Source organism: Rhinopithecus bieti, unplaced genomic scaffold, assembly GCF_001698545.2.
Source record: "Rhinopithecus bieti isolate Rb0 unplaced genomic scaffold, ASM169854v2 scaffold_21649, whole genome shotgun sequence".
In the NCBI taxonomy this organism is placed as follows: domain Eukaryota; kingdom Metazoa; phylum Chordata; class Mammalia; order Primates; family Cercopithecidae; genus Rhinopithecus; species Rhinopithecus bieti.
Genome location: NW_016811584.1, coordinates 868,411 through 881,789, shown reverse-complemented (window position 1 = coordinate 881,789; position 13,379 = coordinate 868,411). Strand labels below are relative to the sequence as shown.

General features: G+C 43.4%; 1 protein-coding gene across 1 annotated transcript in view; it reads left to right on the top strand.

Moving 5' to 3' along the window:
- Positions 1–13,379, top strand: part of ERC2 (ELKS/RAB6-interacting/CAST family member 2) — a 905,732-nt gene that overhangs the window by 534,389 nt on the left and 357,964 nt on the right. The window contains 1 exon segment of the mRNA XM_017894219.1: positions 11,993–12,128. Coding sequence (XP_017749708.1) covers positions 11,993–12,128 — 136 coding nt within the window.

Genomic DNA, 13,379 nt, shown 5'->3' with positions numbered 1-13,379 from the left:
AGACCAGTGTTCAGCAAATTCTGGCCAACAGGCCAAATCTGACCCTGCTACTTGTTCTTGCAAATAAAGTTTTATTGCAACACAGTGTATATATTAGTGTATATATGGTTAGTGTATATATTAGTGTATATATTTTCTGTGGCTATTTTTGCACTACATGAGAAAGTAGAGGCAAAGTTGAGTAGTTTTGACAGAGGCCATATGACCTGTGAAGTCTAAGATATTTACTGTCTGGCCACTTACAGAAAAAGATTGCTGACCACTATTCCAGACTTTGGAAAGGCTTTCTCAGTGGCATAAATGAGAATAAACCATCAGTCTGCTGTGAAATATGTAGATTTTAAAAATCATCTGTTGAATACAAATTAAATTCAGAAAGAGTTACTCAGGCTTTTTTTTTCTTTTTTGACCTCAGCCTCTTAGATTTCCAGTTTAATTTTGAAAATTATCTTTCTAAGGATGAGAACTCTAGGTTGTCATTGTTACCACCAGCTAATAATACTCAGTATTCATCATCACCTACCACCCTGAGGACAGTAGGACTTGGCATGTCAGGGTGCAAATGGAAGGCCAGTGTGGCTTGGGGGAGGAGGATAAGATAAGACTTGGATGGTAGGAGTTAGACCTGGTAGAAGTCAATGTGAAGAATCAGTCTAGGTTTTTTGTGCCTTTTTTTTTTTTTTTTTTTTTTTTTTTGACTGGGTATCATTTCATTGATAAGGAACTGACAATCGTTTTATGGAATTGAACTTTTTAAATAGAAAATGCCTTTCTGAAAACAGATGTAAGAGAGCAAACTTAATTTATGCAAATCCCTAGATACACATTCCTAAATAATTTTAAGAATTCACATAAAGCATGTGGCAAAATAGGGGACTTGTTTCATCCGTTGACCAAAGTGAGGGTCAGTTCCAGAAATAAATAAAATTAAATTAAATTGTCACCAACAGAAATCTGTGGGTGACAATGGACTAGGCATTGTGCTAGACCCTGTGTAGAGAAGACAAGAAGATAGGTGTAATCACTGTACAAAGGGTGCCTATAGCAGAAAAAGGAAGACAGGAAAGGAACAGAAGTGTGGTGAGTTCATGGCAAGGCAGGCATGGTGTGATTTGGGAGTTAGTAACAGGAGGACCTAAGTTTCTTGATAGGCCAAGACAGCTTCCAGAGAACATCACGTTTATACTGGGGTGAAAAAATAAGTATGAGTTATCAGTGACGAAGGAAGGGGCGGGGTGGGGGTGAGGTAAACAGTTTCTAGAAGAGGAAACTACTTGTTCAGAGCCATGGAGGACAGTAGGACTTGGCATGTCGGGGTGCAAATGGAAGGCCAGTGTAGCTTGGGGGAGTAGGGTGAGATAAGACTCGCACAGTAGGAGCTAGATCTGGTAGAAGTCAGTGTGAAGACACATGGATTTTTTTTTTTTTTTTTTTTTTTGAGACAAAGTTTTGTTCTTTTGCTCAGACTAGAGTGAAGTAGCGTGATCTTGGCCCACTGCAACCTCCACCCCCCAGGTTCAAGTGATTCTCCTGCCTCAGCCTCCTGAGTAGCTGGGATTATAGGTGCCTGCTACCCCACCTGGCTAATTTTTGTATATTGAATAGAGACAGGGTTTCGCCATGTTGGCCAGCTGGTCTCGAACTCCTGGCCTCAGGTGATCCACGCCCCCACCCTCATCGGCCTCCCAAAGTGCTAGGATTACAGGTGTTAGCCACCATCCCCGGCCAACACATGGATGTTTTTACAGGCAGTGGAGAACCAGTGAAAAGTTTTTCAAAGGAGGAAGATATAATCCCTTTGTATACTTTCTGCTGCCCAGCAGAGAGTGGATTGGGTGGACAATTGGAGCCAGCATCCTCGTCCAACTTGGAGATGGCGGTAGCTTGGGCCAGAGAGGACATGGGTAGGACTCATTCCTTCACTCTAGTGAATGTCCTGGAGATGGACTCCTGCTTGTCTGGTGGTGGAATAGTCCATAAGGAATTCAAAATGCAAATAAATATATGATTACAAATTGGCTGAATGCTGTGAAACCAGTGCATAGGGTGCTGTCAGAGATTCTCAGTGATAGGAGTGGCGTCCTTGCATTTGATGCCCAGAAAAGGGGCTTCTGAGGAGGCATTACTTCAGCTGAGACTTAAAGGGTAAAAGTCAGTTGTGGGAGGAGTGGTGGCTGTGGAGAGGAATCCCAGACAGGGAGAATAGCCTGTGCCTATACTTCCCGGTGGGAAGGAGCTGCTGTGTTATTGCAACTGAAAGGAAACTGAATTCCTGATTCTGGGGCTAACGGTGAGAATGGTGTGGGTTGAGACTGATCAGCAAAGTTCACCGGTGTGCAATTTTATTCTTTGGGAAAGGGAAGCCATTGGAAGATTGTATGCCAACAAGTGCATGATCTGACTTACTTTGAAACACCCAGTCTTGCTGTTGGATGGAGAATGGATGAAAAGAGAAGCAAGAGTGGAAGCAGGGAGACCAGGGAGGAGAGAAGAGACCCGTGGTCCAGGCAAAATGTGATGGTGGCTTCAGCTCTCATGGAAGCGGGGGCAATGTTTCCCTGTTTGCACCCCTGTGCTATTGGCTCTGGGTGGGGCTTTGAGGCACCAGGTGGATATGTGGAGCCACAACATACTGAAGCAGGGGATATTTTCATGCGGGCACAGATAGCAGAGGAACCCTGCTTTGGACTCTCCTGAAAGTGCATTTGCCACCAGCTTTGACCATGTGGGCCAGGAATCCTGAGCATACAGTCCAGTCTACAGTGAGAGGGATGTAGACTGTGAGAACATATTTAATGCTTAACAATGTGAAAAATAACCATTCTAGGGCCACTATCCTCAGACCTACATGACCACCCTGTGCTCTCTGGCTCACCAGACCTAGATGGGAGGCCAAGTGATAAGAAATTTGTTTGGTAAATAGTAAATCAGAGCCAGGCTCGTTAGTTATCATGTGGCCCTGACATCTGTATGTGGTCTGCTCGAAAGGAAGAGCATCATATTATTAGATGCCTGTGGGTTCAACACTGAGTTCTGCAGAGGGTGAGAAAGTTGCCTTTACTTTCCCCTTGGAGTTTCCTATGGGCTCATGCCAATCCTACCAAGTCCATCAGGAGGGGTAGGAGGGCATCTGCAGTCACCCAGGGTCTCTCTGCCCTCCATCTCTGGGGCCTTCCTGAATAGGCTCTATCATTTCTTAGCATTGGCTTTCAGACGCTGGATTCCATTTACATTTCAGGTGGTGTTGCATCCATATTTGGGAGAGGTTTCAGGGCCAGAATACGGGAGAATGTTTGAAGGAATCAGCCCTTCAGAACCTCCACCAGAGTGAAGGAAAATAAACCCTTCTTTTGCTAATTGTGACCTTCTGCTGTGTCACCTGCTAAGATTGCTCCCAAGGTTTTCTTGGCTTGGGTGGGAAAGTAAATGGTAAGTGTAGTGGGGGAGTAGATAAGTTCTCTAGAAGAGGGTTGGGGCAAGGGGATCAGGCTCTTGATGGCTGCAGTGGCCCGTCTGGAGTGGCTGCTGCAAAGATAGTGGCTGCAGTGGGGAGGCACAGCTGGGGTTGCATGCTCTGTGGGTCCAGCGGGATCCAAGAACAGGCCGGAGCCCTGCCCCCTACTGAGTTGGCAGAGCAGGAGCCCCACGCTCCTGGGCACAGCTACAGCTGCCCAGCTGTGGCTCTGGACCCATGCATCCCTGCACTCTCAGGGGCCAGGAAGCCCTCAGTGCCCACAGGCTCAGAAGTGCCTGTTTCTGCTCCCTGTCCTCTTCCCACTCCTGGTGCCTGCTTCTGTGTGGAGCAAAGTTGTGGCCAAGCCTGAGCACTGCTGCAACCTGGCCAGGTGTGCGCATGCTCAGGGCAGCACTGACACTCCAGTTTTCTGTTACCTCAGCCCCCTCTGGACTTTGGGTGCCGACGAGCACAGGTGGGAGGCCAGGGGTGCTGAGGATGGCTTGGCATGGGCCTGCAGGCACCCCTCCACATGAATATCCTGGGCATTGTGGATGACATGTTGATGGCAGCGGGAGGCAGACAGGTTTCTGGGCAGAAAGGGACAGATCCCTGGTGAAGCCCCACCTTCAAGCCAGGGACAGACTGAAGCCTGGGGACTGGGCTGGCTGTTCTGGGTGGAGTCTGAAGCCCAGAGTGAGAACTTTTGATGCCTTTTCTGGGCCTGCCCATGGCCACCCATGGAACAATCAGCATGCACTTTCTTCCTTCTGAGCCCGTAAAAACCCTGGACTCGTCCAGACTCACACAGATGTTGGGACTACCAGCTGCAGGAAGGAGCTACCTGCTTCGGGTCTCCTCAATTTTTCAGGACAACCTGCCTGTGGATAGGAGCTACCCACCACGAGTTTCCTCTTTGCTGAGAGCTGAACACTCATTGGGATGACCTGCCTGCAGAAAGGAGCTACCTATTTCGGGTCTCCTGGGAGCTGTTCTGTCACTCAGTGAGGCTCCTCTCCACCTTGCTCACCCTCCAGTTGTCCATGTTCTTCATTCTTCCTGGAAGTGGGACAAGAACTTAGGACCCACTGAATGGTGGGACAGAAAAAGCTGTAACAGAAACAGGACTGAAACACACCCCCAACTCACCATATCGTGGGTGGTGAGGAGAGAAGAGCTGCCGCTCTTTGGAAAGCCCAGACCTAGGGTCTCCCAGAGCCAGGGCTGTGGCACCCTCTCTGAGGCTCTGCGGTTCCTGGTGTCTCCAAGCTTCTGGGTACCACCACGTTCCCTGGTGCCTGCAAGGGAAGTCGCTTGTGGTACACCTGGTCCAGCTGCAGCTTTACACGGAGCAGGCACCTGGAGCTGCGCCCCCTGCCACAGCTGGTGCACCTGGCTGTGTGCAGTAGCCAGACTCCATGCTTGCTCACATACCCCTCATCACTCCATGTCTGGCTTGCCCTTGGCAGGCATGAGATCTGAGATGGTAGTGTGAGCTGAGCGCAGCCTGCTGGGTCGAGTGGGTGGAACGAACCCACTTTGCTTGTGGGCTCAAGCAAAACCCAAGCAGGGGTGCTGCTGGCCACAGAGGTTTCCAGCTGGTGGAGCAACACCCTAAGGATCCTGTGACACTGTTATTTATAAAGCACTCATTGTGTGCCAGGAACTATTTTAAGAGCCTTAGGTTTATTAAATCATTTAATGTCCCCATCCCCTAATGAGATAACTTGACCAGGGTTACAGACTTGGTAAGGGATGCGGCTGCAATAAGAATGCGGCTGACCTGGCAACAAAGTCCTTGATCTTGGGCATTTACTGCACTGCCTCTCGGCCCCCTTGGTCACATATGATTCAATTATTTTTTCAGGCTTAGCAAGGAATAGGAACATCTTCCCCAAGGAGGGTTTTGCTTGTGGGGCCTGATGCTACAAGATGGAGGCCAAAATTGTCTTTGCCTGCAAGAAGTTCTACTTCTCAAGTTTTCAAATCTGAACACTGCCTCTGACACCTTTCTTTTAGCTATCTTATGCTATGTTATCAGGTTCTGGGTGTGTCCTGCTAGTCTGGTAAATGACAGATGTCTTTTTTTAAGTGTGTTGGCATTGTAAGATTTAACTGAGGGTGGCTTTGTCTCTGGGCCCTTGTGTAGCCCTAAGCACCACAGAGGAGGTAGAAGACACAATGCATGATGGTACTCACCTCCGGGGAGCAAGGAGCATCAGTAGGGAGAGGAGGAAGTATAAAGCAAGGAGGGAAGCCAAGACAGCAAATGTGGGGATGTGGGCATCCTTGGGCATCCTGCTGCATGGCTTTGACAAGGACTTATGCAGTTGACCATGATCAAAACTAGTAGCCAAAAAGCTGGGCTGTTCTTGAGAGGCTGCCACAAGGTGCAAAAGTCCACGAGCTCTGGCTTATCCTGGAGCTAAGTCTTCAGACCTTGCTCTAGCTTTTGGCTCTTTGCTGGGAGGAGAGTTAGGTTCAAGTTGCCACAGCAGGCCAGATCCTTTCTCTTCCGGGAAACGATATCATGCTCATGACATTTAGCACATTTATGCTTGCTGTAAAAATAAATCCTTAGAATATTTATGAAAGCTTTCTAAAATGTATAACTTTGCTGGAGTACTGAATGGTATTTACAAGCTTCAAAAAAAAATGGAATCATCTCAGTGGTTACAAGTAAAAACTTCTATTATCAGAAATTCTGCTTGCAATGTGCATTGTCAGCTTCCATTGTGTGTGTGTGGCCCACCTACTTGAGCAGTCATTTCAGGAGCCCAGCTTACTTACCTATGGCTGTCATGAGCTTCCTGCAATGCTTCCATTAGGATAACCTGCTAGAAATGTAACTCATCTCATTATTAAGGAAAGTGTAAGTGGGAGCTAAATGTGTGACATAAAGCATTCAATAATGCATTCCAAAGTCCATTGTTTGAGGTATTTGGAATACTTGCTGTTCTGAAATGGGTAACAAGGCACTAAATATGTGTGCACAATATTGCACAAGACGTGATTACATTCTTCTTACTGTAAGCTAAGAGTGAAACAGAGTGAACATGATGCAGTCCGTTCTAAGCATTTTACCAGTACTAACTCATCAACCCCTCACAATCACCCAATGAGTTAGATACAGTTATTGTTTTCATTTTTATATGTGAGGAACCTGAGGCACAAAGATTAAGAAGCTTGCCCATGGCCACACAGCTAGAAATGGCAGACTGCTGATGGGATTCCAGGCAGTCTTCTTCCAAGATTTATGCTATTAGCCACTGCTGTCCCTAGAAGATTCATATGGCCGAGAAATAGTCTTTCATGGGATTGCACCATTTTACACTTACAGTTAAACATACATCTACTTATTTGTCCAACAGGAATGAATGCATATATCCACAAAAAGACTGGCATAAGAATATTCATTGCAACTTTATTCTTAACAGTAAAAGAAAATTAAACAGCCCAAATATCCATTAACAAGGAAATAGCTAATCAAACTATAGTGTATTCATACAATGGAATAGTACTCAGCAATAAGCAATGAACTATAATACAAACAACAATATGAATAATAAATCTCAAACCTTTATGCTAAGCAAAAGAAGTCCGATACAAAAGATTATGTACCATATGATTCCATATATATAAAGTTTAAGAGCAAACAAAAGAAATCTGTATAAATAAAGATTAGAATAGTGATCACTTCTGGGAAGAGGGAAGGGCCATGAGGCAGGGTGATGGCAATGCTCTATATTTTGATTGATCAAAAACCTTTGACGTGTACACTTAATATTTGTGCATCTTCATGTATGTATTTATACCCCATTTACACACACACACACACATGCACACACACACACCCTCATACAGTATAAATTGAAGATCCCATTTCCTCCCAAACCCATTCCCTTCTTCAGTCATGACCACTGTTTTTATAGACTGGTGGGGAGTTTCCAGGAGTTTCCATTTATATGCCTGTGTGTCTATATACATCCAAATAGACATTCCTATTTTAACATAAATAAGATCAGACTATATGTATTATTTCTATTTCTGCTACCTGCTTTTTTTTTGAGTAACAATATATCCTGAAGGCTTTTCCATGTCCATACTTCATTTTGCCTTAATCTTTTTAGCGACCCTGATTTTATGTTATGAATATACTTAATTTCAGTTTCCTTCTGATGGATGATTAGGCAATTTTCAAATTTTTACTTCTACAGTTGTAATGGAAATGTTTGTATATATATTATATATATATGTGCACATGTGCAAGCACTTTTGTAGGTTGTTTTCCTAGAAGAAGGGTTTACTTAGGCAAAAGGAAGGTATGCTTTGGTGGGAATTGCCAAATTGATTTCCAAAAATCCTTTTGTTAATTACACTCCTCCTGACCAATGTGACAGAGCTACATTCCTGCATTCTTCCCAGCAATGAATATTACCAATCTTTAAAAGTTTTGAGAGCAGATGGGTGAAAAGTGGCATCTTTTGTTTCTATTGAGATTTCAAAATAAGTTTCGATTTTCTCCTTGTTTTGCAAATATGCATGTGCCCTTGGACAAACATAGGCATCTCCTGTCCTGCACTCCTAGCTATGTAATTCCAGAGGTCTGAGTCTGATACGTTCTCACTACCAAGTTAGCACTTTATTCTTAGAATTTGACAGATGATTCTAGTGAAAATGGCAGGATTCTGTTCTCTCTGACATGCTTTCTTAATATGGTAGTCATTGTTGACCTTGAACCTGTTGGAAATTTTTAATTTAATGCAAATTCCTTGATGGCAACTGAATTTTGAATAGTGACATCCCTTGCTTTATGAAACTGGTAAATTTAAATTAAACATTGAAAATTAACCTTACCACTATATTTTCCAAATACTTCTTTTACCATAATTGTTTTATCTTTTAAAATTTGCATTTTGCATATATTCTTAATGCTGTTTTATTCTGGAGAAAAAATTCACCCCAAAGAAACTGTTTTTTTTTTTTTTTTTTAAATAATGGAGCAAGTCAGTCTCTGGCAGAGCCTTGCCAAGTGGTTGGGTGTTTGACAAAGAGTGATACTTGCTTCTGGGGCAGGATAGTAAGAAGGCATGGCAGTCTCCATGACCAGGGCCCTTCCCGTCTAGTTTTGGAGATATTTGAAAGCTGTACTGAATTTAGCACTTTGATTCATTCGGTGTGGATGTACTTCTGCAGGTAGGGGAAGTTGTGGAGACTGATAGGTCACTTACAGATTTTATTCTTACAAATGCTGAAGTTGTTGCTAGCAAAAATCATTGTGGTCATTTTTTCACTGAGCATCTATGAGGGCATTTTCTCTTCTCTAAGAGATCTAGTATTTTTAAATTTCATGACTCCTCTGCCTGCCTCCCTTATAAATTGCCATTTTAACCTGTGTTTTAGGTAGCCTTAGGGCTTCCCTGAGAAACACTTGAGAGAGGAGTTATCTGGTAGTGAGGCTCTGCTCACCTGTTCCACCCCACCTCTTGCTTCTTTCCTACCTGTGCGAGGGCATTCCTTCATTTCCCTTTTGACTTTCAAGTAAGCATTAAGTGAAAGAAAGACTTCAACTGCTAGAAATATCTTTGAAAACTGTGGCACTACTTCAGGAGAGTGTGGACACTTTATATGTAGCTATTGACAGTTTCATGTACAAATACAAGATGATCATTCTCATCACCTTGCTCTGCATCTGTCTAATTGGCCCAAATCCTGAGCAATGCCATTCAAAACCCGACTTTCCTTTTTCAGTCACTGGTGTCTTAAATAAGGGAGTGTTGAAAGGAGTGGCTGGAGATAGGCCTCCAGCATAACGTCAAAACTCCAGTTCCCCATTTTTCTTAGCCACTAATTCTCTTTTTTTTCTGAGATAGAGTCTTGCTCTGTCACCCAGGCTGGAGTGCAGTCAGTGGTGTGATCTTGGCTCACTGCAACCTCCACTTCCCACGTTCATGCCATTCTCCTGCCTCAGCCTCCCAAGTAGCTGGGACTACAGGCACCCACCACCACACGTGGCTAATTTTTTTTTTTGTATTTTTAGTAGAGAGGGGTTTCACTGTGGTAGACAGGATGGTCTCAATCTCCTGACCTTGTGATCCACCTGCCTTGGCCTCCCAAAGTGCTGGGATTATAGGCGTGAGCCACAGCGCCTGGCCGCCACTCATTCTTAGGAAAGCTTTAAGGGACATGTGGGTCTAGAATTTGCTTTTTTTCTTTGGGATTGAAAAATCGTTGCAGTATTCCTGAAAGTAAGGTCACTGTGTTCAGACTGCTCTAAGAACTTTATGGGAGTTCTTTCACTATGCAAATGATGTTTGTAATAATAATCTGTATTTGTCACCCATACTTGGGGCAGAGGCACTTTTAGCAGTTGATTCTATTTAACACTATACTCTACAGTAATACAATTATTTCTTTTAAAAAATACCCTCTAATTAAACAATCACATGAATCATCCTAACCTCTCCGTTACATCCTGTTACTGAGCTCTGGCCTTATTTCCTAAGGAACTGGAAAATATGACTGCCGTAGGTTCACATGGGCTTTGGAAATACTGTGTCCTCATTCAGTTAGAAAGCAAGAGTCATTCTTAACATCTTTATACTAACCAAAAGACAGTTTCCTCAAAGTGGATTAGCACGCAAGTTTGACTTGGTGGCTTCATGTGTGTACATTGCTGTATCAGGTAAAAATGGAGAAATATTGGACAAAAATTATGCAACTCAAAGACTAAGGAGATGGTCTTTCTATCATACTTTATAACCTCCTAATAAGTGCTACCAATAATATTTAAATCATGGCTTCAGTTAGTGTAAATATTCATAAGAAGCCAAAGTGTTCAGAATATATAAGTTCAGAATATAATATGTGTGTGTGTGTGTGTGTGTGTGTGTGTGTGTGTGTATATATATATATAGAGAGAGAGAGAGTGTGTGTGTGTGTGTGAGTGTGTGTTATTTAGAGATGGGGCCTTGCTACGTTGCACAGGCTGGACTCTAACTCCTGGGCTCAAGTGATCCTCCTGCCTCAGACTCCCGAGTAGCTGGGACTACAGGCATGAGCCACTGCACCCTCGGACTATTTATTAGCAGGGAGTACACTGTTAGTGCCAGATAATATTATTCTACTAACTAAACAATGCTCTTGTGCTTTGTTTGCTTGGAATGGGAGAGAGTAGGGGAGTACATAATTTATGGGGACTAGAGATAAGAGTTTCTTGTGGAGAGCAGTTTTCATTTGATTTTATTTGCTTCAATTTCACGTTTGCTATTTATCATCTAGTTCTTACCTTGTTTACATTTTCAAAAGATCAGTGATTCTCAGTATGTTTTTTACTGAGTCAGGGCTCAGTAACAGTGGTTGACGTGGCAATGCTGTGGTATGGGGGAAAGGGATCCGAAAGGACTCCAAATGATTCTGCTGCTCGTCCCTTGTCTTATGGTCAATACTCCCGAACCCTCCGTACTGCCCTCCTACCTCCTCATGTGTTGGATTAGATTTATTACAGCTGCTGTGGACATGGTTGCCTAAAGCTGTGGAATGTTTTGCTAAACGCTGCTGGTGCAATAGTACACATTAAGCTTATAATTCCCGTTGTTGTTTTCTTGAACCCGTTCTTTATACTTAGTCTTTTACTCACTTGATCACTTTATGATTTTGCACTTTGACATCCTGTAGATTCATTAAGAATTTTTACTCCAAGCCCCAGAACTTTGTTTAACATCATGATTAGCCAAATTGTTATTGTGTTTGAGCTAAGTGGTGACAATGTATTTGATTGGAGCCTTGTAATTGTTATTTTAAAATCAAAGTAATGGATTTTGATCTCAGAATAAGAACATGATCCAAAAGAATAATAATGATAATAATTAGAACAGCAACCAATTAGGAGAAAATAAATGCCCTATCATGGACCAGAGGCCCTATGTGCCTGGGCCCTGCCTACCTGTGCAATCCCATCTCCCAACCCACATCTACCCTTCCCTGGATTAGCCTCACTGCAGCCTTCCGGTTTCTTCTTTCCTGTCTTGGGAATTACATGCATTGTTCTCTCTACTTGAGAGCTCCGCCACTGGTGTTTCTCTTGGTTAGCTCCTTCTAGTCTCACCCACAGTCTCACTTTGCTAGGGAGGCTTTCCCTGGCCACAGCATCTAAAGTCATCTCCTTCCACTCCACCACCTGTCCACACAAGCACATCACTGTCTCTCACAGCATGCTGTTTGTTTCCTTCAACGTTAAGAAACCTAAGTTGTGTTTCCTTGATACTTGTCCATCTTGCCCAATGGCCTCTAAGCTCCATGAGGGTGAAGATTATACCTGCCCCATTTGCCACTGCAGCCCCAGTGCTTTCCTGGGACCTGGTATTAAGTGGATGCTCAATACATATTTGTAGTTGAATTAATGGATTATTTGGAAGTATCATCTTTTTCCCAAGCCCATATCCAGATAGCCTATGCTTAGTACTTCCTGAGTCTATTTGTGATAACATATGATCTTCCAGTGGTAGAATTTAACCAAGCTGTGCTGACTTTTCTCAGGCATATGAAAGATCAGAATAAGAAGGTGGCCAACCTCAAGCACAATCAACAGTTGGAAAAGAAGAAAAATGCTCAGCTACTAGAAGAAGTCCGCAGGCGAGAAGATAGCATGGCTGACAACTCACAGCATTTGCAGGTAAGCACGGGCTTCTCTTCTTAATCCCTAAATAACTAGAGATGGACTCTCTCAGAAATGTCACCATTGCTGCTGGAAAATATTCACAGAAATGGTGGACTTTCCCTTTGCCTGGGTCTAGCACTAACAAGGAACCTAGTAGGTCTTTCCCAGGGAGGGTCATCATTTTCAGAATGGTGGCCATGAAAAGCCAATTATGGTAGAGCCTAGAAATACAATGCAGAGTCTTTTGGTTCCTGTAACTCACCTTAAAAGGTAAGGGCTGCATTTATATAGTTGGCAAGAAACTTAAAACATAGAAATGTCTTCGTTTTCAATTTATATTTAAATTATTTTGGTAATAGAAGAAGGCAAATGTGTGTGTATTATCACAGAAGGTATTTGGGTGAGGATGCATTCAGCTGATCCCAGACAGTTTACAAAACCAGTTTTGTTTTGTTCAAGACTGCGAGGCTCAGGCACAGATCATTATTCTGTCTTCTCCGTGAATATAGTTATCTTTCAATGGACAGTTCTATCTTAGAAACAAACCAACTCACTGGAAACACCAATTTTTCCTCATTAACCACCCTTATTTTTGGCCAAGGAGTGCTCCCCATGTACTCAATAAAACATTCAAGTTAAAACAGGGCATTTGCTTTGAAGTTTCTTTATTTATTCCAGGGTGCCTTTAAACAGAGCAGTTCAAGTTGGCTGGAGTTCATGTTAAAGTTTGGTTATTAATTAGTGTCTTTCTCCAGTCATATATTAGGTTTCCTCCTTGGAGACAGGAGAAGTTAGGTAATTTCAATATGTACTCATAGTTCCTCTTTTTAATTGGCCAAAAGAAAAATCAATAATTATTCCAGAGTAGGAAATACAAGGAAATACCTTGCATAGGGCATGGCACATGGGGACTCGTTAGTCAATATTAGTGGTTTTTTTTTTCTCTGTGTCCTAGACATGCCTTCTGGTGTCACTGAAGGCCCTTTACATTGATGCTTGATTTGGAGTGTTCACTGAATAGTGAGACAATAGTAGGTGGGCCCAGAACTTTTTTTTTTTTTTTTTTGAGATAGAGTCTCCCTCTGTCACCCAGGCTGGAGAGCAGTGGCATGATCTTGGCTCACTGCAAGCTCCACCTCCTGGGTTCACGCCATTCTTCTGCCTCAGACTCCCGAGTAGCTGGGACTACAGGCGCCCGCCACCAGGCCCGGCTAATTTTTTTTCTATTTTTAGTAGAGACGGGGTTTCACCATGTTAGCCATTATG